The 27722-nt window shown below is 35.5% G+C and overlaps 2 protein-coding genes across 4 annotated transcripts in view; one reads left to right on the top strand and one right to left on the bottom strand.

Annotated features, from left to right (window-relative positions):
* Positions 1–15813, bottom strand: part of PARPBP (PARP1 binding protein) — a 40721-nt gene extending 24908 nt beyond the window's left edge. For 2 of the 3 annotated variants that reach the window (XR_001603993.2, XM_016223220.2), the window contains exons 1-7: positions 15698–15813; positions 14338–14483; positions 12050–12205; positions 8140–8373; positions 7401–7508; positions 1682–1852; positions 475–629 (exon numbers count right to left, since the gene is read on the bottom strand). Coding sequence is in view for 2 of the 3 variants with exons in the window: in XM_016223220.2 (XP_016078706.2) it covers positions 475–629; positions 1682–1852; positions 7401–7508; positions 8140–8373; positions 12050–12202 (821 nt within the window). In the remaining variant the exon portion in view is untranslated. The remainder of the gene's footprint in view (positions 1–474; positions 630–1681; positions 1853–7400; positions 7509–8139; positions 8374–12049; positions 12206–14337; positions 14484–15697) is intronic. The other variant, XM_016223221.2, reaches the window with a different exon arrangement.
* A 124-nt stretch (positions 15814–15937) lies between these two features.
* Positions 15938–27722, top strand: part of NUP37 (nucleoporin 37) — a 30747-nt gene continuing 18962 nt past the window's right edge. The window contains exons 1-5 of the mRNA XM_016223209.2: positions 15938–16002; positions 17376–17596; positions 21798–21922; positions 25336–25408; positions 27362–27456. Of these exons, the coding sequence (XP_016078695.1) occupies positions 17441–17596; positions 21798–21922; positions 25336–25408; positions 27362–27456 (449 nt within the window). The 5' untranslated portion in view covers positions 15938–16002; positions 17376–17440. The remainder of the gene's footprint in view (positions 16003–17375; positions 17597–21797; positions 21923–25335; positions 25409–27361; positions 27457–27722) is intronic.

Raw genomic sequence — 27722 nt, 5'->3', positions numbered from 1 at the left:
AAGAGAGCAAATGATCAAATTTGAGGACTCAAGAGAGACCAAAAACGACGACAATTTGAAGATCAAAAGCGATCCTTGCGAAATAGCTCCGGTAGAGTGGAAACATGTAAAAAGCTAGGTACAGATATGGGACACCTACTGCCAAATTAAAAGTTCAAAGATATTATCTATTAGGTCATTTTCAGTCCTAAACAATCTGTTTCTTCCAGATAAAGACAAATGGTAAACCCTCTTTTCTAAATAAATTTAAATTGAGCATGTCTTTTGACTCTGGCAAAAATTTTGGAATCACAGAGAAGCAAAAACTCAGGGGGAAAGGTTACAGGATTATATTTTATTCATTAGCTATCTTTTCTTCTCCCCGGTTTGGTCTGATGACTGGTCACTTCAATAGCTCTTATATCCCTACCTCTGATTCTGTGAAGCTTTAAAGACGGAGTAATACCACGTTTGTACTTTATGAAAAGTCATTACCTTGGATTCGATATTTCTCCAAGGATCTCATCTAATTTGTCAATGAAATTAATAAAATTAGACAATCCTTTCATGTGTGTCCTTAAAGGATCAGACGGCGATGGTGTGTATCCTTTCCCTCCAAGCTCCATTGTCCTAATAAACGATGTGGCCACCTATGAATTGAAACAAATGATTCCGCTATGTTTAATGATTTAGTGAGTGAAAACTACAACTTACTTTATGAAGCCGGGAACATGGATATAATCCTGGTTATACAAGTGAAGCACTTTTGTGGCCCACACTACACTTCAATTCAGAAGCAAATAATCAAACACATGGGTGCCATGCAGAATTCATGCCAGCAAAGGTTGGGGGGCAAATTAAGGGCATCAATAGCATGTTCATAAGAGTATACTATTGGCTATAAAGAATTGGTTCGTGAATATATTCTTACATAGATTAAGTAATGGCTACTGGAATTGTTGCACAGAACAAAGGGGTTTTCAGCATCAACTGTGTTGATTTATTTAAGGTGGGCAATTAATTCAACTCTTCCAAGCTATAGCTTCTTTATATATAAAAATAAAGATTTAGGCTAGATAATCACTAAGCCCCATCTAGTTTCACATCCTAGGATTATGTGACCACGTGTAGTTCAAAGGCCTTGTCTTTACAATGATAAAAATACATAGATGATCACTAACTATAAGAGCATCTCCACCAAAACAATGTTCTAAAGCAGTATTTTCCAGAATGTATCCTTAGAAAAACAAATTCAATGAAAAGTTCCACAGTAAGATAACTTAGGAAACCAAAGATTAAATAACAAGTTTAACTTAAGCAGATTTCTTTAGCAGGATTTCTCAAAATTTTGAAATACAAACATGAATTTATGTATATCCAATGAAGGTACATACTATTTCCAAACTTTTTCTCTTGGAAACAGTTATTCAAAAAGCATGCAACAGGGACTTTCTGCCTTCGGCTAGTACTGTATAGAATACATACAGGAAAGCACTGCTTTAGGGAAATTCTCCCTTGTCAAACGTGAAGGATATGACAAAACAATAAAAATACTATGGATTTTCAAATGCAGAGGTAGGACATCAAGTAACAGTTTAGAAGTTATTTTATCATAGTTATAAGAATTCTACATCAAGGTACATGGATCCACTGTTCAAAGAGTCTTTATTTAAAAAATCTTAAAAATTGAACAGATCCATACCAGAAAGATAGACATCTGTTTCTCTCGAGCAGCATGTTTCAGATCAGTGAAGGCTTCTCTTCCAAGTCCTCGATCAGGAATATTGAGAATATGAGCCAGAGCCAGGTCATTCTTTGAATTCACTAGCAGGTTTAAATATGAGTAGAAAATTTTCTTTGCTAGTAACTTCACCTGCACAATAAAATAGTATTTTCTTTATTGAAATTGTTCTAAATCCATCATTTTTTTATATGCAGTAAAAATACTTATGACCATTCAATGACAACATCTCACTCAGATCTTTGGGAAAAAGAAATGACAAATAAACCAAAAGTCTGGGCTGGACAATTAACATGTTCTTCTTGCTCATAAAACCAACCTGCTGCAATGAAAAGCTATAAGTAAATACCAACTATCATAATCACTGGAAAATGGCTCTTAGAAAATGATATATAAGATACAGTCCAAAGTCTGCATTTCTGGTGAGGCCTGATTTCATCCCCCCCCCCCATACATATGCCAATAAATAATGGCCAATAATGAAGCCCCCTGAAGTCTAGGGCATGGATCAACTGACACTGTTTGGCCCTATGTCCCTTTCAGGGCTAGATATAAGGGCTGACATTATATGGTTAAAATTTTGGAGAATTAAGATACTGACTTTGACAATACCAAATAATCAAGTAAGTTAAAATGAAAAGGTTCAACCAAACGCTAAGCAAATAATAGCAAATAGTTGATGTTGACATTAACTGGACAAAACAAAGCTATAGACCATTCAAGCACGAGATGCACAATATTTGAGAGCACTTGATATGGGCATCATTTCTTTCATATATACTGTTACTTGTCCTTCACAATCAAATGATAAAACAGGGCATAAAGAGAGGTAAAGAGGTAGCAACAAAAAATTAAAAATCATTAGGAAGTCTTTTAGATAATTATTAAGGATGTCTCAAGTTCATATGAATCTTAAAAGCGCTTTTAAAGATAACACCCTTTTGAATTATTTAAATTCCATGTGAAAAACAATTCTTGAAACATGACACAGTCGGGGTCAATTTAAAAAAAAACTTCATTGAACAGGATAAGGTTACGTTGGATATGGACTGAAAATGCAATTTAAGCAAAACTGATTAAATGAAGAAGTCTAAGTATTAACTCTCTAGAACTTTTTTCTTACAAGCATTTATCATCTTTGCAAAGAGCTTCCCTAAGTTCCCAATATAAAGTAGCCATCCATCCACATACTTGCTTACTGCCCTGTTACAACTCTGTATGTCAGTCAATTACATAATTCTCTGCATAGATCTTAATACTTTCTGATATTTTGTTTATTTTCTTTATATTTCTACTACTTTATGAGTTCCATGAGAGCAAATGATGTATCCTTAAGGCACAAAAGAATGATTGGCATTATATTAGGAAATCAATCCATTTCTGTTAATAGGTTCTGAATTAGTTTTTGTTCAATGATGAATGAAAGAAAAATTAACACAAAATTAAAGGCCCTTTTAGAAATTCCAAAATTGAAACTTCTGTGGGATCAAATGAGTGCCCCTGTTTTTACTGCATTGCCTTAAAAAGCAAAGTACTTTAAGGTACAATTAAATTAAAATCATCCTTAAGATCTGTCCTAAAGTTTTATAAACTAAGATATGACAGTTCTCTGCTTATATTACAAAGGGCCTTTTATCTTTACTTTTGCAAAAAAATCACAATACTTCATGTGAATCTATAATACAAACATTTCCATATTAACTTCAAAGAGCAACAGTACGTCAAAACGTCTCTCTCCTTTATCCCTTTGATATTGGGATGAGTAACACAATTTGCCAAAAATCAAGGCAGAGAAACAGTTACATTCACACTGCAATCAGAAACGTTTTAATTTTTTCCACATTTAATTTCATAAAACCACAATTTAGTTTCACTGTGTTTCTACTGTCCCAAAACAATGAGGATTTATCAGTATGTATATATCTGACCCTTACTGGGTGCAAAATTGTCACACCTACAACTTGCTCTTTAAGGCTAACAGACTTTGTCTTTCTGATGCTAGGCAAACATCAGGGGAACATCGTGGAGTCTTCACAGTTAGTGTGTTTCTTTTAACTCATAGCTGTAATTAGAAATCTGTCTCTGTCATTATGGTCAGATAACATGGCACTTATGGTTTCCCTGCTCTTGTATTTGCAAGCAGGTTTTAAAGAGGCTCTCTGGAAAAGCATTCCACATAAATACAGTGATGATGTCCAGAAGCAAGGGCCTAAATTGAAAAAATCCACAAGATTGAAGCTTTTACCAAGATACCGAAAATAAAGATACTGTTCTGTTTATTTGTTTAATAAACTGATTCTATCCATACCACAAAGTATTTGCAATGTTTGTTTAGAAGTTGAACAACTTTAAGCTTTCTGAAAACTCCAAGTTTCTTTTCCTATCCCTTAATTATTACTGGAGTACAAATATTTAATCTCAATTTGAAGTCAGTTTTTCTAAATTAAGAAGATTAATAATTTATACAGGTATTTTTTACTTTCTTTGCCAACATATAAATTATATATAATGACCCCAGAAAAGTTGGACTAAAACTAATATACTGGTAAAAATTTTTATTTAACTGATTATTTCTTTTGGGGCCTTTATTGTACTTTTCCCTTCATTACTTCAGAATTTCTAAAGTAATAGTTTAGTACCTTAAGAAAAATAAAATGAAGTAAAATAAAAGAAGGAAACAAAAACAATGTTTTTCATATTCATTCCATTCATCTATTTAAGGACTCTTGTGTGGCATTAGTAAGCACATTTGGTGATAAAAATAAATCTCTGCAAGACTGCAGCCCAAAAAGTTACTCTGGAATTTTAAAAGAAATACATCGCCTTCCAAAAATATTTTGCAAAAAGAAAAATTAGAAGTCTGCAAGGAAGAGAAAAATGGCTTACAGGATGGCTGCTACTTTAATAGTCCTCATAAAATCTAATCCATCAGCTAAGTAGTAGATAAAATTCTCCTGGAAAATACAACCAAAGGAGGCAAGAGATAAAAAGTAGAGGATTAACACAGTGAAACTACTATTGCTTTTTTAAATGAGAAAATTATATGCTTTTAACGAAGACAGATCGGTTTCTATAAACTATAACCCTTTTTCACAGGTATACCTTTAAGATAATATTTTATATCTGTAAGCCAAAACTCTAAAAAGCTTAGGTCATTTTACATATACAAATTAGTTCATTCCTAATTAAAAAGCATAATAACAATTGTTTCCTCCCTATAGAGCTTGTAAAATAGATAAAAAAGAACAGATCTGTAACCGATCTACCCTTTTGATGTATGAATGTACTCCGTAAGTACCACTGAGAAAAGACCAAGTAATTTAGTAAGTGTCCTGTCAAGATTTAGAGCAGGAGGAAGAAAAAAGCAGAATGTAAGTGAAGCACTCATTTCAAGCAAGAGAAAATGTTACAAATCACTAAAAGGAATCACAAATCTTAGTAGAAAATGTTCAAAGGTAGATGGGATATTTTCTTGTGCCAGAAAGGTGGGAGTGCTCAAAAGTCTACAAGGGCATATAAAAAAGATACAGAAGGTAGCTTGAAGGGGATCCCTCTACTTTAGCATCAAAGATTAATGGCTGCAATCAATTTTAAAACCCTAAATAAATAAAACTCCATGAGTCCTTAGCAATATATACACACATAAAAAAGAAGATACATATAAAAAATACCTAATTTACCTCCTATAGTATACATAACTATTATAACAACTCCTAAAATGGTAATTAAAGAGAAAGAATTAAGTAGTGACCCCGCCATTTTCAGGGAACCGTACTTCATCACAGCTGATAAGACTAAGCTCTTCTTTATTGAGAAATGGTAGTTAATTAATGTAAAGACATGATAGAGTTAGACACTTGCCATTCTGCAAACTCTAAAGAAATAATTGATTTAGACAAGCATGATCAATACATGCTTAAAACTATTCGGGAAAGGTTGTTGGGAAAACACAGTGACAAAGTAACAACCCACAGATCTTTGCTGACGCAAAGGGAAAACCACTTCTTTATACTGGAGAGACTGGACGATTCAATACAACTTGAGTTTCTCCTGATATGATACAAAATGAAATCAGTATCAGTTATAAAGTATTTGTGAAGAACTTTTAAACCTCAAAGAAAGCTTTTAGATGTAACTCCCAGTTTATTGGAAATAGAGAAACAAGTTAAATAGTACCAGTAGGAATTAATCAGATAAGTAAGAAGTAAACAAAGGCTGAGGGGAATTCTCCTAGGTCAAGAGTCTAAAGAAACATAAAATCCATTTTGGGGACAAATGGAGAAATGCGAATAGGGAAGATAGCAGATGATATCAGGGGATACTTAAGTTTTCTTATATAGGATACTGATATAGTGGTTAAGCCCTTATTTTCAGGAAATGATGTGCTGAAGACATTTAGGGATTAAGTGTCATGATATCAGCAATTTAACTTTTATACAGGAGAGAAAGATTATTAGATACAGATATAAAGTGAATTATTAAGTCTAAAACGTAAGTATATAGGTATTGATTTGAGGGCAGTGATAAAATATGTGTTTAAAAGTGTTACCTATCTAGCATGGGACTTATGAGAGAATCTGAAAAATGAAGAAGGTGATTCATCAAACACGTTAACTTACTGGAGCACCTGGGTTTGGAACCTTTTATATATTGTATTTTTAGATATGTTGAATGTAATTTTACTTCAACATATCTAAAACTACTCTTAAACTTTTATCTTGTCAATGGTGATTTTATTAACCAGAGAAACTTTCATAAACATACCTCCCACGGTTAGTGAGGGATTACTATATTTAATTTGGGACCTAGCTTTACCAGCTGAAAGTAAATTATGAGACCAAACCTGTACTTGGCACTGCTTTTCTGTGGTGTGTTTGTACAACAAACCCTGTTATCAGAACTCATGATGCATCAGTTATTCTACTGCAAAGGGTACAGAGCAGATTTTTCCAATTGTACATATCTTCCCAAGAAAAAAACGTGTAAAGCAGTAATTGTGAAGTTTACCAAATACAGTCAGCTCTCTGTATCCACAGGTTCTGCATCTGCGGATTCAACCAACCCCAGGTGGAAAATAGTCTAAATTTTAAAGTTATGTTGTTGCTGATGTGTACTATGTAGTTAGGCTACGATGACTACATCTGTACTGAACATACACAGATTTTTTTGTCATTTTTCCCTAAACAATACAGTATAACAACTATTTACATAGCATTTACATTGTATTAGAAATTAAAAGTAATCTAGAGATGATTTAAAGTAAACAGGAAGATGTGTGTAAGTTATGTGCAAATACAACATACATCATTTTATGAAAGGGACTTAAGCATCTGTGGATTTTGGTATCCGAGGATGGTCCTGGAACCAATCCCCCATAGTTACCAAAGGACACTACATAAAGATTCAAAGAACTCTGGCAATCTGGACCTTCAACCAGTTTCTGATACTTAGAGAGATACCTATCCTTGCACAGTACCTATTACCTTGGCCCCAAACCATGTAGTAACTGATTGTTATGCTTTCGCTAGTCTCCAATGTATTACTCTTTGCAAATAGTTTTATTTAAACTAATTAAAAACTTTCAAAAAATTAAAAATATAGTAGCTATATGTACAATCAAATTCATAGTGATTTGAAGGGGATCACATTCTGCTTTAATTTACTCATAACTTATCGGTACCTTTTCATTACCCTGGGTGTGTTTACTCATTGGTGACGTTGGTACACAAGGATCAGTTTCATCATCTACTGCAGACTGTCTGCCAGACAGAAAATCCCGTAGTTGACTCTGCCGGAAATACAGGACATTAATAATAAAATGCTATGCCAACTATAAAAAAGATCTCACACCTAGCTCTACCCAATGTCACTGATGTTCCAGTATATAGTGTATTAGCTGGCCTTGGTTGGCAGTCAACAATATGTAGACATGGAATTAAACTTCCTAACAAAATGTTTCAGTTAATTTCCAGTGGCACCTGTACTCACAGACGTTTACAAGTTTAGGGTTAAAAGATGACCTTGGAAATTTAATCTTAGTCTTTTATTTTTTATGGAAGAAGAAAATTAAAAAGAAAGTCTTGCTTCTCTCTCTTTCTAACTCTCTAAAATCAATCAATAAATACATTTAAAAAAAGAAATAATGCATTTCAGACTGATTTCTTTGTTAAAAAATTTTGTATCTAGTAAGAAGCTATTCTTACATTTAAACCAAATAACAACAACACAGGTTCAACAAAATTTACCACCAAAACCTTTCTTTCAAGTAATGACTAGCTTTCAGGTAGCTAAATTTTCCATTCTTAAGATGATCCAAAGAGAAAAAGCATTATCAAGTTACTATAAGTGCTAATACCAGAGTTAAAAATAAGTCTAGTCTAATTTTAATTTGATTTAGAATTGTTTTAAAAAATACTTACGGGGGATATGTTGGCATTATTTTCACAATTAGAAGTCAAAACACTACATTTTTTATAAACATCGATCAGATCTAACATATTACTATTCTTTAAGAAATTATCGTAAGTCCTCCTAATGTCCTCATAATGGTCAATTGTTTCCATCTTTTCAATGGGTAAGTTCAATTTCTCATGTAGTAAGTGTTTCCAGCTCAATAAGACATCGCTGAGAGAGACCGTGAATTCTCCACTGTGCTGAAAAAGATAATGCCAAAAATAAAAAGGTAAAGTTGGGTGCCAGAATATTGATAAAGTTATAATTGAGTTGTGATGTATAAATTTAATTTTGTATTACATTCTTGTGAATTTGAAGAGAACATCTAAGTGGACCTATGAAATAATTTTAAAACCAGTTATTAAAAATAAGATTTTGATGATTTTATAAAGTATGAACAACTACAGCCAATTTGCATATGACAAAATGGGCAAATATATAGGCATTGTCTATTACCTGAACTTCACTAAATTTCTACCCAAAGTGGGGCGACAGGTGGGCACTGAGCTGTAAGTAAGTACTACTGACCAGGAAACATTCGATTCTGTTAATATGTAGTTCCTATCCATGCTTTTAGCCAATTTTTAATCTCTTATTTTAAAAGTGTCAATGCCACAGTGAATTCCCACATACCACACATGCTAGTCCAGTGTTAGTCTTAAAAGTGATTATAAAAATTAAATTTTTAAAAATTATGTTTCATTTCACTACTCTTCCAGAGAAAGCAAAATACCAGGGCTAAAACCTGAGTCAAATAATTTTTATTCTTCCCTGCTTAGGGACACACTAAACGAGTGCTAAAAAGTCAGTCAGGTTTCTTTCCATAAATTGTTAGATGGTACTAATCAAGCAAAATTGTTCAAAATTGGAATTTTGAAGGTTTTTTTTTTAATTGATTGCATCCCGCTTCCATTTTATATCCCAAATATTAATAATGGTGTCCTCCACAAAATGCCAAACCGATTTAGTAAAAAATTCTAACTGTTCCTTTTCAATGCTCCATGAATAACAATTATTTTTAAGTATCCCTATGTGGTTTTGTGAAATGTATCAATGCTGCTCTCTTCTACAGTTAAGGTCCATTAATATGCTAGTAGTTTCTGCAAACACCTACATCTTTCCATTACAGTAACTGCATTTAAAGATGGGTGGATATTAAATAGAACTATAATTCACTGGAACTAAACTGTAACATCATATTTAGCCAATGAAGAATAAGGAAAAGAAATGAAACAGAACCCTATAACATAGTACTATTTCTACATATCTGACTCTCTCATACCTGCATCTCTATATCTTTTATAAAGATCAGTCACATTTTCCAGTTACTATCCAAATTTAAGACAAAGTGTACAACCTGCCTTAAAATAATTAACTCTACTCATCCATATGAAAACAGCTAAGAAAATTATCCTTATTTTCCTTATAGAGTAGGGACCTGTGATATCATAATTATGGACATTAATTATATTTCACAAAACTAGTTCAATGAACAAACAAAAAAAATCTTTAACTCTCAAACCTTAGATCCATAATCCAAACACAAGACAATTTGTAATTTCTCAGCACTGAATCAAAAATTGCATACTTTACTCCCCAAACCCACAAAGGTTACATACTATTTAATCTCCATATGGTATTTAAGTTAAATAAATCCAGTTATTTAGAGTTTCAAAACTAAACTGTTTTATCTCAAAAATCTTAAAACTATTTTGATATAACATCCTTCATGGTAAAAATAAATTAAGATTTTGCTTAATGTAAATGTATAATCTAATCTCATTCTGTTGATTGTAACTAATTTAAGAAAAACCGTGCAAGCTCTTGATCTTGTGAGAAAAGCCTCTGCCTAGATTAACAGTATTTATACTGAGACTGTAAAAACATTTTAAATCCAAATAAAATTGCACTCCAGATATCAGTTTTCATGATCAGGTGCCCACCATGACAGCATATTCTGTTTTTCAAACCGGTAACAACTGATTGAGAGAGAGTCTGTGGTCAAATCAGAAAATGTTTTGCTAAGAAAACATGCCAGCTGGCCACTATTTGATGAAGGAAGTTCAAAATGTTCAATGCTTTAATTCTTTGATGGACATAAGGAGGATTCCATTTCACAAGAATAAAATGAGAAAAAGCAAGAGTTACGCTTTTTCAGAGCTCTTGTACTTTGCATATTTTATCAAAGTTATTTTTACAATTATTCAAAATTTTAAATAAACTTTACATGTTTAACTAACTTGGAATTTTTATTAGCAAAAGAGAAAAGAAAGCAGGTCTACATAAGAGCATTAATTTGCTGTGTGAACTTGGGTGAGATATCGAAATCCCTCTGAGTCAGTTTCCTTGATTATAAAATGAGATTGTACATATTAAATAACACCTTATTTAGGCAATCAGAAACATCAGTTGTCTTTCTTTTCTTACTCTAAGTAAAATAATTGTTAGTCTGTTTGCTGGGGGAGGAGTGGTATTTAAATGTAATTCAATTTTTAAAAATCTGCTGCTTCTTGTTATGTCTCCGCTAGGTGATTTTCACAGCTGACAGTCAACCACAGGTGCTGTGATTGCTTTCCAGGAAGTTATAACATTAATATCTTTGTCTGGTTCATCCAATAGAACACTTGTAATGTTCTTAAGGCTTTCAAGGCGAAAAACAGCCTTTATAACGTAATTGCAAAACAGAGTCAACCTGTGAAGCCAATTCCAAAGAGAGGAAATGCTAAATTATTATTTGCAACCTAATGAAGTCATATATATTAGCCATATAATGAAGTCAATAGTGAATGAATCTATCACAGGTTAAATCTTTAGCAGAATAAAACTGCTAGAGAGGTATTACATGATTTAAGCTAAAAAAATTCCTCCTCCTCTGAAAGCATGCCAAAAACCTAAAACTCAGATTATTTTAATATACCTTTTCTTTTTCCCCACTAAAGCAGGTATTCAGAGGTTTTACTGCAGTCAAATTCAGTGATAGCGAATATACTGTAGGGACTCATGTTCACAAACTTCAGAGACTTAAAAACCCAAACAAGAACACAAACCCAGGGTGAAAAATATAGGTGGAGGAAACATATAGCCACTCCACCCTTTTATTACTGTATGCTACTTATGAGTGCACCTGCAGGCACAGGTGTATGCTGTTTCATACTGCTGAGTGACTGGGAAGTCTGAGCACCGCTGGGAATGCCTAAGCTTAGTCTGTATACAGAGAGTTGAAGTAAAACTGAACTGCAACCCACCCTCTCCACTGCATACCTGTGCACACCTACACAAACTGTGAAAAGCTCAGTTGCAATTCACCACTCCCCCTTTTCCCACCCAGAGTCTGAACTTTCACAGTGAATAAAGTGAGTTAGCAAGTAGAACATGAACAAGTAGGAAGAAACCCTGAGTGAATGTTGCACAGGCAAGTCCCGAAGAATAACTGACTTGGGTGGATTATTTTAATACGTTAAATTTTTCTACAATGAGAACTAACATTTTTCCAGGCTACATTCTACTTAGCTTGTTGATATATTTACTTTTCAATTATTTATACACAAGCAAACAAACAATAGATGATTTGAACATGCTCTCTTTGATTTCAGAGCAGCAGCCTTCAATCACTAGACAGTGATTCTTAATAATTCCCTCAATTCCTCTCTCTCGTTTCCCAGTGCACATATGAAGGCTTTAATTTTGAAACAAATCATTTAAAATCCAATCGCAATTTTTGACACAGGTATACAGAAGCATTTGTGAAAATAGTATGTTGATATTATCATAGGAGGGCATCTATTGCAAAGAAATTAATGTAATGAAGTTTATTCAAATAGGCAGCAACCAAAACTCACTTTTTAAAAAAAGCTAACCTAAATACAGCCTACTAACCTGTTTGTTGTTCTCTGCGATGGAAAGCTGCAATGCCAAGAGCATGGAGTCTGCCCCACATACAGTAGTTCTCTCAGAGTCACAAAGAGTGTGCCAATTCCTTCTGAACTCTTTAATCATATTTAAGACAGACTCCTGATGAAGCACAGTCATCCTCTTAAAGTAGGGCAGAATGCAATGTTAAAAGGCCTTATTTTAATTGGAAATTAATACTTAACATGTATCAGCAAGCAAGAGTTAGAGAAAAATAAGCAATGACCAAGAGATCATTTCATATTTACTAAGATTGCTTTTAATTAAATTTAGGAAAACAGAAAACAATTTCCACCCAATTGCATTTTCCTCTCCTTTAGTTTTCTTAAGCCAAATCTTTTGAAATAACAAAAGGTAACTTTCGATCTGAAAATTCATACAAAACAGATAGAACAATTCTTCAAACTTATAATTATAGACACATAGCTAATTAAAACTGTGTTTAAAAATATTTTTCGAGATAGATGATAATATTTGTAGTAGATTGGGGAGGGGGAAGTCCAATTTCATCCCATCGTTATATTATCCCTTTGAATGTGAGTCAGCCTTGTGACTTGATTTGACCAATAGAATGTAGCAAGAATGGCACTGTGGGAGTTCCAAGACTAGACCTCAAAAGGCCAGTGCAGAAAAGAGTTAATACAGCAGACCTGACTGCTATCCTTTGAAAGTCCTGCTTAAAAGGTTGGCCGTTGGTTGGCATCTGGGAACTTAGATTTCAGAAGGGTTTCCGGTAAGAGTGGCTCACTGTGCTTAAACTGCTTGTACAAACAATATAGTTTATGCTGAACACATAGGTTCCTTCTGAGTTTGGAATTCTGGAACAAAGATAGGATGCCTAAGTGTTCAGTAAATACCCTGGGCACGGAATCAGTAAAGAACTTCCCTGATAGACAACATTTCACATGTCATAACTTGTTGATAGAGGAATTAAGCATGTGACTACACTAAGAGCACTTTTGGAAGCTTGTTCTTGGTCTCCCCTGGGCTTTGCCTCATATACTTTCTTTATTTTGCTTAGTATCTTTCTGTTGTTATAAACTGTAGCCATGAGTATGACTATATGCTGAGTTCGCTGAGTTCGCTGAGTTCTCTGAGCAAATCATCCAACTGGAAGGTGGTCTTGGGGGCCGACTGCGTAAAACCTTGAAGCTTCAGCTTTCATTCTCTTGCTGTGTTGAGACTACCATATGAAGAAGTCCAAGCTAGCCTGTTGGAGAAGCCTTATAAGGAGAACTAGGTGCTTTGACTAACAACCAATACTAACTCACAAACATGCCAGTGAGGCTATCTTAAGACTCTCTAGCCCCAATCAACCTGCCAGATTAACTGCAGCCACAAGAGTGATCCCAGGCAAGACCAGCAGAACTACATAGCCGAGTCCAGCCCAAATTACTGATCCACAGAATCATAAGCAAGTATGTTGTTTTAATGCCACTAAGTTCTGGGGTGGTTTGTTACACAGCAATAGATAACCAACACAGCAGCTAATATGTAGGAGCTTTCTTGGTGCCAAATACTTTTCAAAAGCTTAATATTTATAAACTCATTCAATCTTCACAAGAGACCTATGAAGAAGGTCTATTATTACCCTCATCTTGTATCTGAAAAAAGTGATGCCCCATGTCACTTAGCTAGCAAAAGTTCAAACAGACCTAAACCCAAGATGCCTAACTTCATAAGCTGTGCTCTGAAATTACTCTATTACATAACTTCTCTTGATAAACAAAAGTCTTTCAAAAGAATTGGATATAGTTCCAATGTTTTATGCACCCAAGCCTGCATAAGGCATCAATTCCTTTCTCCGAGTTTACAGACATGCCTGCTATTGGTTGTCAGTTTTTTTCCTACTTTAAGTACTCCAATCTCCAACACACTCACAAGCCATTATCTTATTTTGGGTATTTTACTATACTCATCCCATTTACTTACTCCTTCTGGGATCTTTTTCTTCTTTTTTTATGTGACATAAACAAAATCCCAATGTATCTTGGGTGTCTATGATCAAGAAAATGGGCATATGCCACTTAAAAAATAATAATTTATAGACACAATCAGTGATGCAACTTAAATTTACAGGTATAAGACTAAATTAAAGTATCTACTTAAATACAAATCCTAGTAAATAGCTAAGAATTATATTCCTCTTAAAAATATCACCTCATCTCTTATAAGAAATAAAAAAGAAAGTGAAGTAACGCTTCTGTGATATGATCAGTTTGCATGAAATAAATCTTCAGTAGTAAATTACTTACTAGTGTTATTTAAAGGTACTGAGTTCAGATTGCTGAAAATGAGGACGAGTCTGCAATTATGCTGTTCTGAATCCTGGCTTCACCCCTTTCTAGCTGTGAGATCTTTGCCAAGTTAGGTGACCTTTCCCAGCCTCAGCTTCCTTGCACTGAAAAACGAAAATAATAACAGTTACTATCTCGTCAGGTTTTGTAAAAGTAAATGACATAAATATAAGTTAAGCTTTTAGAACAGTGCCTGGCACATATAAGAGCCAACAGCCTCATCTAGGGGTCAGTACACTTTTTGGAAAGGGCCCAATAGTAAATATTTGAGGAGTGCAAGCCATACAGTCTCCATCACAACTACTCATCTTGACCCTGCTGTGTGAAAATAGCCACAAACAATACATAAACAAATGAGCTTCAACAAAACCTAATAGGAACTGAAATTTGAGTTTCATATAATTTTCACACATGACAAAATACCATCCATCTTCTGATTTTTTCCCCCCCAACCATTTAAACATGTAAAATCCATTCTTAGCTTGGGAACTGGCTGTACAAAAACAGGCAGTGCCACAGACAGTTGCCATCCCTGATCTAGTCTCAGCTCTCATCCTAGTAGATAGCTGGCTGTGTGCCTCGGCAATGAGCTTTACACCCGACTGCCTAGATAGAGATATCATCAAAAAGGAAACAGGAATAATGCCTTCCAGCCAGTTATGAGGAGTCAGTGAGACGACGAACACGCAATTCCTTTCAATGTCAGGCTGCACTATGAAAAAACAGTAGTGGAAGGCGGCAGCGATAATAAACACTTGGTTTTTTTAAAAGCAAAACAAAACTGGATTCCAAGCTGCACCGGAGCAAAATTGTGAGATAGGAAATTGTCACTGGGGAGGCAGCGTGGGGTGATTAAAAGAACTATACTTTTGAGTCTGAGAGACCAGAGTCCACATCCAGACTCTCCCATTTATTAGCTGTATGCCCTTCGGTATTAAAAAATCTCTGATGAGCATATACTTCATCTGTAAAACGGGGAGGATATCTCTCCTATCCCATAAAATTATGAGACATTCGGGAGACAAATAATCCACCTAGTGCCAAACACTTAATAGGTGCTCAATAAAAAATGGGAATCGTTGCTGCTATCACTGTCAGAATGCAAGTCCAAAAAGTTCCTCCAGAGGATACAACAGGAAGAGAGCGAATACAGCAGAACTGGAGTCTGCGTAGGTTTGGGGACTAGAACCCCGATTCCTGACATAACTAAAGATCCTAAAGAGTCCGCAATGGGCCTGGCCTTCCGGCTCCACCCACTACTAGACACTGTGGGACCCAGACCCAACCTGGCTCCAGAACGAAGCCCCCGCACAAATACCTTTAACGGCGCTTTCCTGTCACCGAAAAACCCGCGGCTTGAACCACCACTCAACGAGTGACAGATGGGTGAGGAAGAGGTGAGGCTCCCCTGTCTCGGGGCAGAGCAGGGAGACGCAGCTCCGACGGAGGTGAGGTCCGCCCCAGCCCCACTCCCTCCGCAGTTTGAGCCTCGCGGGTTACATTTTAAATCTCGCGGGAGGGCCTGCGAGCCAATCGCCGCTGCCGCCCTCTGACCCGGAAGCAGAGTCGACGGGAGGCGCAACAGCCCCCGGCGGAGACCCGCTTCCGTCTGGCTGATTCCCGGTGCGTATCGCGGAGCCCAGGGGGCCAAACCGCTGTGCCACCGAGCGCCCCGCTCTCCCCAGGCGGTTCTCCACCCCTCTTTCCTCCGACCTGGGGCTCGGGTTAGCGGGTAGCGGGGTCTCGGGGACCTCCCTGGGACAGGGAGAGGCAGGGCGGGCGGGTGAGGGGGGCAGTGAGCTCTTCGCGGGAACTTCTGTCCCCTTCCAGTTGAACGGGGGCAAGTCCAGCCCGCCAGCTCCTGTGAGACCCCGATAATGTAATGAGACCGGGCACTGCTTCAATGAGCAATAAGGGACCCAGTATCCTAACCGTGAATCTTTCGCACTTCCCACACCGCAGTGCCTCTGAGGGCATCTCGAAGTGCTGGTCACCTTAAGATAAATGTCCAGTCCCAGACGCCCACTTGTCAGGTTACTAGTTTATTGGCTTTCCGAGGTGAGGCTCCTCTGATTCTCAGTATATCCTCATCGGGTATGTGATGTGCTTGTTACCCAGCCCATCTGTATTGAGGACAACTGTGTCCAATTTAAAAAAAAAGACCTCCAAGTCCATGTCTCATTTGGGAATGCTACCTCCAGAGTGCACACCAGGCCCCGACAGGTTGGCTGATGTTCTGTGCAGGTTTTATGAATATTTTTATATCACACATTTTGTCATTCCTTCCAGATCCTGTATTTTGTATCTGCTTACATTATAGCACTTTTCACACTGAACCATAACGATCCCTGGATTGTGAGCTCCTTGAACGCCAAGAGCTCTGATTTTCTTCTCTAGCCCTGGTGTCCAACACATGGTGTACTGTTTTCAAATTCTGGCTCGTCCTAGGGCCTTGGCAAGCTTATCAACATCCTAAAGAATATTTTTAAAAAGGGAAACCATGGGTAGTACCTCCCTCTAAGGTTTATGCAAATATTTGATGCTATTATGTCAGTAAAATGCTTAACATGGCACCTGCAAAAAGTGCTCTGTAAATGTTAACTATCTTTAACTTTTTAAAATATTTTTTAATTGATTTTTAGAGAGAGGAAGGGAGAGGGGGAGACAAAAAAACATGCAATAATGAGTCACTGATCAGTGTCCTCCTGCACACCCCTAACTGAGGTTCAAGCCTGCAACCCGGGCACATGTATCTTTAATTTTTTATAAATATGTTTATTAAGGTGATTTCCTCTTCTGGAATTCACTGTATTTTTTAGATAATCTAAACAAAATTACGGTGATTTATGCTGCAGGTATCATTCACAAAGTATTCAAATAAGTAATTTTTTTGAGCTGTCTCTGGCATTTGCAATACTGTATTCTTATTTTGATCATTTGCTGAAAGTGATATTTTCACAGTTTCTGTCTAACTGCTTCTGTGCTGTAATTCACAGCTTCGTGACCTTGTCCAGTAGAAGGCTATTTTATTTTTATAACTCCTCAAGCTTTGACATACAAGATGAAGCAAGATGCCACAAGGAATGCTGCCTACACTGTGGATTGTGAAGATTATGTGCATGTGGTAGAGTTTAATCCCTTTGACAGTGGGGATTCAGGAAACCTAATTGCATATGGTGGCAATAACTACGTGGTCATTGGCACCTGTACATTTCAGGTTAGTGTCTGAAAGAAACTACAGTGAATGACAGTGAAGATATTTCACTAATAAGAAAGCTTATGCAAACATTGGTAAACCTTTGCTAAATTTTGAAAGTATATTGAGTTTGAATTAAAAGAAACCCCACAAAACAATAAGAAAAGCTACAGAGAGACATTCCCAGTAACTTACACCTGAGATTTGTGCAAACATTAAATAGCGAAAAAGGAAAATAAAAGGCTCTTTTGCCTCATGGTTAGAAATGGAATATGTTCATAATTAAAGGTTATGATTAACTGACCATTAGTATGTATAGGGAAAACAATTAAGTGAGATCTAATTATTTAATGCAATTTTTCTACATTCCACTTTGAGATAGGAAACAAACTAATGTTGAGAGCCTAAAATATAATCCTCCAGACCATTTTATAGCTGTCATAATTTTCTGCTTTCCTGTTAATATGCTCTCATACTTTTTATACATCTGAAGCATATGTCTAGAGTATGCAACGTATGGGATCATATTAATTCAACAGGCAGTTTAGCATAGTCATTAAGACAATGAACTCAAGCCAAAATGCCTAGGTTTTTATTCTGTGTAAAGTTCCTGGAAGGCATCTGGCACATTTAATACATATACAAGTTTTAGGTGTTATTGATTTGGTCAGTGGTGACATTCAGGCACAGCCTTGTATTTAACCACCAAATTTAAGATTGCTTTGTGTGAGCAGACACCATGTTTTCTCACAGAATAGCTAGTTCTACGTGTAAGAGAGACTTTTGAACAATGAGGGTTCAACTATCAGGAGAGTTCAACAAAGCATTTTTCAGAATCTCAGTGTTCTTTTGAAAGATGGAAATTTAAGCTGACTGATAATATTGATTGTTGTCATGTGTTTGTCAAATATTCATGAAGTGCAGATCTGGTGCGGGAACTGGTGATATATAGGTTAAAAAAGCAAGCACCCCACCCTGGAGGAGATGTTTAAATGTAAACCAGTGCAATAAGAAAACTTCTATGAAAGTCCTATGTGTATAGGAGAGAGAGCTCATGAAAGTTTCTAAGTCTATTCAGAGGGTCTTCAATAATGAGTTAAGGCCTCTACTGGGACTTGGATGAGAACACTGTACTTAGGCAAGAACATAAAGCTAAGAAGGATACCTAATATTTTGGATGGCATACTTCGTTTAACGTACTTTCTGCGCACATATTGTGTGTCAGACTCTGCACAGAATCCAAATGTTGTATAATATATAATTAATTGATCAAGTTGAACAAGCTAACGTTTAATAAAGATGAATATAAAGTCTTAATATGATAGATTGCAAGAGCTAAAAGGGAGAATTGAGACTTCCTGTTTTTAATTACCTGGATGTTCACCATGAATGAGTGCAATGATTAAACTGCCAAAGAGCTAATTCAGTGCTGTCCAATAGCAATATAATATGAGCCACAAATTTAAATTTAAATGTTGTAGTAACTGCATTATGGAAAGTGAAAAGCAGATGAAATTAATTTTTTACCTAGCATATCCAAAGTGCTTTATGTATAACCAATATAAAAATTATTGAGATATTTTATATTATTTTATACTAACTGAAATCTGGTGTGGATTTTGCACTTTATAAAATGTACACGTCTCAGCTTGAACTAGCCATATATCAAGTGCTTAAAAGCCCCATGTGGCTAGTAGCTACCACATTGGACAGCACAGCTCTATATTCTCTGTAAATTGACAGTAATGTTTAATGTTTTCTTTAGTTCTTAGCAGTATATTTTGATTTAAAGGAGATAATGTACTTGACGTATTTCAGAGTGGTATTAAAATATTTTAAAACTGCTGCATAAAAGAGGAATTAGACTCAGAATGGTAAATGTATTTTGTATCATTTGTCAATTCTATTTAAGATAATGCCAAAGCTCCTTCTTTGAGTCTGTTCCCCTAAGGGGGAATCAGCTATGGCCAGGTATTTACCATCACTGAATTAGACTTAGTCTGTATGGTTCCAGAGAGCAGAATTTGGAGTCATGAGTAGAATTTACATGGAAAGCGATTTTGGTTTAATGTTAAAGAGAACTCATTCTAAATGGAATAAGCTCCCCCAAGAAGTAGCTAGTTGCCTCTCACTGAAAGTGTTTAGAAAAGGGTTGTACAAATTCTGAAAGAAGTGGACTAGGTAAACTGTACAGTCTCGTCTAACTAAAATTCTGTGTTTTGCCTTAAATGGGTGTGGTGGGAAGACCTGCCCATTTTAAATCCTAGAATAGCCCTTTCATCAACCTGGCTTTGCTCCAACGTCAAATATGCTGGAGCCGTATATAATGATTTGTATTATAGCGAGTTTTCCAAAGTATCTTAATTTCCTGTCTATACAATACCGCCTACACCCAGAATAGCATTTGTCTCTGCCTATACCACACACGCACCCTGGCCTTTTACTTGGCTCAGTGGCAGACGTTGCTGCCAGGAAAAAAGGTTTCACTGGTAATACATAAAGCTCAGGCTGTACAGTCCTTGGGATTTCTTTATCCCCACGACCACCCAATAACTTCATATATACTTTGGATAACAAATTGCAGGACCTAATTGTCAGCACTATTGTTACAGTAGCAAAATAATGTCTGTTTTGATGGTAAAAACTTCATATTTAGAAGATTGATTTGTTGAGTGTAGAAAAATAGATGTAACTGAAACCATGAAGTTAGCTATGATTAGGCTTCTAACCTTATTTTAAAATTGCCTAGTGGTTGCTGCCTTGGTATATCTGGCTGTTAGCCATACAGTTATTATACATACAAATTATGAAGTAATAAAATTTGACAGTGTTTTTCTTTCCTTGATAAATGCATTTTTATCCTCTTTTTCATTTATGGAAAAACTTTTTGCTGTTAACTCTAAGTTTACCTGAAATTTAAATTTATTTTCAAGGAACATCTGAATTATGTGGAAAAAAAGATGTTAATATATTTGTGAAATGACTTTGTTAAGATCTCAAAGGAAAAGTCCTGGAAAAATCAACACATCCACTAGGATTCAGTTAAAGTACACATTATAAAACTTTGCATTTAGATTCAGGATGAATGGAATTTTTAGATCAAGACTTCAGATAATTCTATTCCATATAGACACATGTATTCCATTAAATATCAAATTTCACCTGCTCTAGGTTTTTCCTGGGTATTTTATAATCCTATAAACTTTTATAAAAGATAACTGTAGTCACTTAATACAGAAGATTCCTTGGGCAAATTTGTCATCAAAAATTTTGCTTTTGCCCTGACCTTTTTTGCTCAGTTGGTTGGGCAGGCGTTTTCCTGAGCACCAAAAAGTTGCTGGTTTGATTCTAGGTCAGGGTACATGCCCAAGTTGCAGGCTTGATCCACAGTAGGGGGCATACAGGAGGCAGCCAATCCATGTTTCACTCTCATATCGATGTTCCTCTCTTTCCTTCTCCTTCCTGTCTCTAAAAAACCTATAAAGTAAATATATAAAAAGAAAAGGAAAGAAAAATTTTGCTTTTGTCTCTAGACCCAATTAGGGTATTGATATAAATAACAAAACTATGATTTGTTTATTTTAAAAGTCACAATATTTTAAGCTTATAAAATGGATTTTAAAATATATATTATCAATATAAGATATAAAGAATAATAATAATAAAATAGATCCCTGTATACCCAAGTCTGTGTGGGTTTCCTCCCACATCCCAAAGCTGCACATGTGAGATGAATTGGCATGTCTAAATTGTCCTCGTCTGCGTGAGTGTGGTGTGTGTTGAGTATGCCCTGTGTTGGAAGGGCATCTGGGCAAGGGTGAGTTCCTGCCTTGTACCCTGTGCTACTGGGAGAGGCTCTAGCCATCCATGACCCTAAACTGGAATAAGCAGGTTGGAAAATCATCCTACTGGTTAGTCTTTCTCACATTTCAATGTTTAATATTAGAAGTTGTTTGGGTCTTTATTTAGAAGTTTGGTGATTTTTTTTGACCAGAAATATGCCATGGGAACTTAACTCTTGTTTATATCAACTAGCCCCTAATAAAATTGTTTTTTTTATACATCATTTTGCTTAGTCATGATTTTCAAGAACCTATCAGTGACATTAAGTGAGGGCTTACTGTACATGTCCTCCGGGTAAATTCTTTATCATAATGAAATATATAGAGAGTATTATATTGTTTGCTCTCATAACTTACTATAACATTGACTGTATACTTAGGAAGAGGAAGCAGACATTGAAGGACTTCAGTATAAAACACTACAAACAATTCACCATGGAATCAGGGTTGGTGGCATAGCTTGGAGCCCAGAGACTAGACTTGACTCATTGCCTCCAGTAATCAGGTAAGTTTAAAATTGTTAACTGAAGTATTTATTAATGTCCTTTGTGTTAAGTGATCTGAATGAAGCCTTTGATCTTTAAGTACTTTTTCCCTCTTATTTCCATTTTCTCCAACTCTAGATGGTAGATATTTTAACATTTGCTATTATTTCATAATTTAGGCTTATTGTCTGAATTTGTGGTTTAAATATCAGCCATTGCACTGATTACCTTGAGCATATGTCTGGACTTGAGGACAAAGCTTTCGACCTGAGATTCATGGGAATCATTTTAAGTCTTCACAGAGTCTTCACTGAGTTTACCACTTACTGAAAGTATAACTCTGTCAAAAGAACTACATTCGATTGAGTCATTAATCAATTTTACTGCCCTATACATAGGCCGAGGTCACATTTTTGTGTTTAACAGTACATAAAATTAATCTTTGCGCTTCAGTTTTCATGTAAGCATTTGAAAAGCACTATTGCTTTTTGAGAAAAACCGTAACACTACCTGTTAAGACCTTTTTCACAGGGCCATAATATGTCAGATTATTTAAGGTTTGTTATAAAACACTAACCTTGCTTCTGCAAATCCCACATCTATAAGATTTGTCTTTTAGTAAATATATTTAGCCATCCACAAGTAAGCTCTTACTGAGCTAATCTAATTTTTTTAAATTAAGGGATAATTTACATACAGTGAAATTCTCAACTCTTAAGTGTACATTTTCATCAGTGTTGACAAATGCATACACTTGTATAACCCATTCACTGGTCATATTTAGCATTTGTCACCCCAAAAGATTCTCTGTGCTTCTTCCCAGTCAATTCCTGCACCCCATTCCATGCCAAAGCACCCATTGATCCAATTTCTCTTACCAGAAGTTAGTTTTGCCTATTCTAGAACTTCATATGAATGAAATCATACAGAATATTTTTTGTGTGTCTGGCTTAATGTTTTTGAGATTCATCCATTTTATGTATACCAGTGGTTCATTTCTTTTTATTTTTGAGGAGTATTCCATTACATTGTATAAATATCCCACAATTTATATGCATTCTCCTATAAATGGATGTCGGGCAGTCTACAGTTTTTAGCTATTATGACTAAAGCTGCTATGAGCATCTCTGTATACAGCTTTTAGTGGATATATGATTTCATTTCTCTAAGGAATAGAATTACTGAGTCAGAGGGTAGATGTGTATTTAACATTTTAGGAAAGTATTAGTTTCCATAATGGTTCTACCATTTTATATTCACACCAATAACCTAAGGATATTCAACTTGCTCTACCTACTTGCCAGCATTTTTTGTTGGCAGTCTTTAATTTTAGCATCTGGTTGGTATTCGAGTGACATTTCCTGATGACTAATGATGTTGAGCACTTTTTCATGTGCATTCTATTCCCTACCTAAGGAATTTTCACCTACAACAAGGCTGTGAACATGTTCTATGATTTTTTTTAGAAGCTTTTGCACATCTTAGTTATCTGAATTATAAATAATCTACACAACAGCTCTTGTCAACATACATATATCTTTGTTAGTAGCCAGTGTGCTGTTCATTTCCTTTTATATTAAAACGAAGTGTTCAGAGGCTCTGGAGCTAAAAAAGAGTCAGTCAGCAGTCTGTAGATTCTCTAGCAGATTTTGAAAGCTATAGAAACCGTCTTTTTCCCATGGCACCTGTCTTCCTGTCTTCTTTTTAATGGATTTCCTATATTGTTTCATCTTTTTTTTTTGTTGCTTTTTGATTAGCTGCCTCAAATCCATTTTGGAACTATACCAATATAAATTATAAATTCAAAACATTAACCAGCCATTGATTTTAAATACAGTATTTTTTTTTAAATATATCTTTATTGATTTCAGAGAGAAGAAGAGAGAGGGAGAGGGAGAGAGAGATAGAAACATCAATGAGGAGAGAGAGTCATTGACCAGCTGCCTCCTGCATGCTCCCCACTGGGGATCGAGCCCACAACCCAGGCATGTGCCCTGACCAGGAATCGAACTGCGATCTTCTGGATCCTAGGTCGATGCTCAACCACTGAGCCACGCTCAGCCGGGCTTAGTGATTTCTTTATGACATAACTTTGAGAACATCTGCTTTGGGAGAGACCCTCACTTTATTAATGTTGTAGCAAATTTGTTCTAGAGTTTTCTCTGAGTGGGGAAATACCCAGAACAATAATGGGGCAAACTTCGAAAAGGACAATTAGATAGAATAAGTTTTGTTTTTTTAGTTTTTCTTATGTTTTATATGTATGAAATACAGCATACATGCCAGAAAGACATATACAGGACAGGTTTACAGTTATTTGTATGGAAAATAATACAATAATTAATAAATAATAATACAAGAATAAATTCTGTGTTTCTTGTACTCACAACTTAAACCTACTTTTGCCCACCCTATGTATCACTGAGTTCCTCCATGTTCCTCTCCCCAATCACTGAAAAGAGATATGGTCTCAGATGTACCAACATGTTGAGGTCTATAGATTAGAAGTCTTACTTTTATTTAATTTAAATGTTATTAAATAAATTTATTAGTTGAGGAAGAATGTGGTTAACTTTAATGTAGTCAGAACTAAAGAAATTTAGATGTTGATAATTCACCTAAAACAATTAGAAATAAACTTTTTCAGTATATGAATATAATTTTTATTTTTTCCCCAGCCATAATCTGACATGCTGAGAATCTAAAAATTTTAGGATTTAAAAGCAAACTAATTAAAAAAAATAGCTATTAGGGGGACAAAAGGGAGAAATGGAGGGCATCTATAATACTCTCAACAATAAAATGAATTTAAAAAATAGTTATTGCTTAGATTTTGGTTTGGGTTTTTTTGGTGTACTGTATACATTGATGAACTACTAAAAATATCACAAAAGTTTAGTGTCAGTATAAATAATACTTCAGCTTTTAGTAGATATAAATATACCCGCTTTTACAGGTAAAATACTATCTTCTTTCATCTAATTTAACTTATTTAGAGGAATAGAAAAATTCAGAAGGCTTCCGGATAACTGAAGAAGCCAAAGACTGAGGTAGATGTGTAATGGTGTTTTTAAGTCTAATATTGACCTAGCTAAAATGAAGATACTTTTTAAATCTTTTTATACTTATAAGAAAAAGTTAAAAGTTAAATTGATGTGGTGAGTTATAATAAAATTGTACACTTTTGTTTTTGAAGAGACAAATCCAGAATATACTAATTTTTGTGTTTTTTTAAAAAATTTATGAGCCTCTGCTTTCAGTATTGGCTATATAACATTTTCTATAACAGAGTCACAGCATACTCCTTCTGCCCAAAAGAGAGCATGATTATGAAAGTAGCTTTGATGACTAGAGGGGATTTGGAAGGTATAGGTGGAGAACTTTCATTTACAGAGGCTAAAAGTGGGTTTGTTTTTCTTTCTTTTGCTTCCAGATTTTGTACTTCAGCTACTGATAAGAAAATTAGATTGTTTACTTCAGATCTTCAAGATAAAAATGAATACAAGGTATGCTTGACAAGTATAATTTATAGCTTATTTTAAAACATTCATTATCTCTTGCTTTTTTATTGGATTTATCCTAATTTAAGATGACTTTTATGACCATCTTTAAAGTATGTAATTTAGGGTCTCATTTACTCTATTTTAGGCTATAGTATCTAGGTTCTTAGTAAGGACTGCAGATTATAAATCTGATACCACTTACTAAATTAAAATATTAGCTGGCAGAGAAAATGAGGGAGAATTAGAATTCACAGTTGATATAGTAGGAGTATAATAGACATGAACAAATATAGAGTATGAGTCAGACTTTGAGGAAACAAATGGTCAGTACAGTGTAGTGCAAGGTAGAATTACAAATCAGTTAAGAGCACAGACACAGGGTCAAAACACCTGACTTGGAGGCCCAGCTCTACCACTTTAATAACGTAACTTTGGTCACCTTCCAGTCTGTTTGTGCACTTACACATGGAATTTTTCAATAAATACCTGTAACTATTTTCCATCCAGTTGAGAATGCACTGATGTGGAGGGCCAACTGTATGCATTGATCTACACCATTTTATATAGAGGACTTGAGCATCCTCGGATTTTTGTATCTGCAGGGAGTCCTGGAACCAATCCCCAGCAGATACTGAGGGTAGTTAAGTTTTGGAGGAGTCCAAAGTTATACGCAGATTTTTGACTGTTCAGGGGGTTAGCACCCCTAACTTCCGCATTGTTCAAAGGACAACTGTACTGTGTGATCTCACTTATATGTGGAACTTTAAAAAGCTGAACTCAATGAAACAGAGTAGAATGGTGGTTATCAAGCTAGGGGAGTAGGGGAATTGGGAATATTTTGGTCAAATGGTACAAACTTCAAATCATAAGATGAATAAGTTCTGGGGACTAATGTATATCATGGTGAGTATAGTTAACAGTTTTGTGTTAAATACTTGAAAGTTGTTAAGAGTAGAACTTAAATGTTCTCACCGCAAAACAAAAGTGGGTCCTAGCTGGTGTGGCTTGGTTGGTTGGAGCACCGTCCCATTCACCAAAGGGTCACAGGTTTGATTTCCTGTCAGGGCACATACCCAGGTTGCCAGTTTAATCCCTGTTGGGGCACATATGGGAGGCAACCGATCAATGTTTCTCTCTCTCTCTCTAAAAATCAGTAAAAACATGTCCTCCAATGAGGATTTAAACACAAAATGTGTGCTAGAGTTAATAGACATTAAATATTTAATATCAATTTAGTTTGTCTTGTAGACTGTGGCACAAGCTTTGAAGAATGTTTGGAGGATCTGAGTTTGTCAAAGTTACACAAGAATATTTAAATCAAAATTTTATGAAGATTGAAACTAATTGAACCTTGCCAGCTCACATAGTCCTCCACCTTGCACCTTCTGCTTTGTTCCCTCTGGTACCAGAAGCAGATTTGTGGGTTGTGATTGTGGGTTGATAATACTAGCTATCTCCAGGGCTGGGGGTCGCACTGAACAAGTGAATAAAGACCTTAAATGGTGAAGTTCATACTATGTCTTTTATTAGGCAGCAGCAAGTATGCAGAGCAGTAGGTATGAGGTAAATAGGTGAGGGGACTCTTTCTCAGTGCCCCTAGAAAGTTCTAGCTTTAATTTTTATTTAAACTTTATGTAATAAGTGAAAAAGGAGGTGATATGAGGACAGGTACAGTAAAAAAAAAATTTTTTTTAAATGTGTTTTTGTAAGAAATGCATACTAGAAAAGAAAGATCAAGCTAATAGCAGTGCATTGAATAATCAGTTTCTTTCCAAGATAAACCTCAGAGAAAAGTGGGTGTATAAATCATGCTTTAAAAATAGCAGATTGCTAAGAAATATTTATGGAAAAGAGAAGCATGCAGTGAAAGCTTTTAAGGCAGTGAAGTAAAAATAATAGGTAGGAATACTGTCAATTTTTTTCTTTTGTTCTTATTAATTTTTCCCTTTATGTTAGGTTTTAGAGGGTCATTCAGATTTCATTAATGATATGGTGTTTGACCCCAAAGAAGGCCAAGGAATTGCAAGTGTAAGTGATGATCATACCTGCAGGTATGTTGCTCATGATACAAACACATTTTTAAAATTTCATTTTATTTTAATAAGAATTACACTTTAAGCCCAGCCGGGCGTGGCTCAGCGGTTGAGCATCGACCTGGGATCCAGGCAATCTGGGTTCGATTCCCGGTCAGGGCACATGCCGGGGTTGTGGGCTCGATCAATGACTCTCTCATCATTGTTGTTTCTCTCTCTCTCTCTCTCTCCTTTCCTCTCTGAAATCAATAAAGATATACTTTAAAAAAAAAAAAAAAAAATTA

Source organism: Miniopterus natalensis, chromosome 2 (assembly GCF_054644295.1).
Source record: "Miniopterus natalensis isolate mMinNat1 chromosome 2, mMinNat1.hap1, whole genome shotgun sequence".
NCBI classification, from domain to species: domain Eukaryota; kingdom Metazoa; phylum Chordata; class Mammalia; order Chiroptera; family Miniopteridae; genus Miniopterus; species Miniopterus natalensis.
This window is presented reverse-complemented; position numbering and strand designations above follow the sequence as displayed.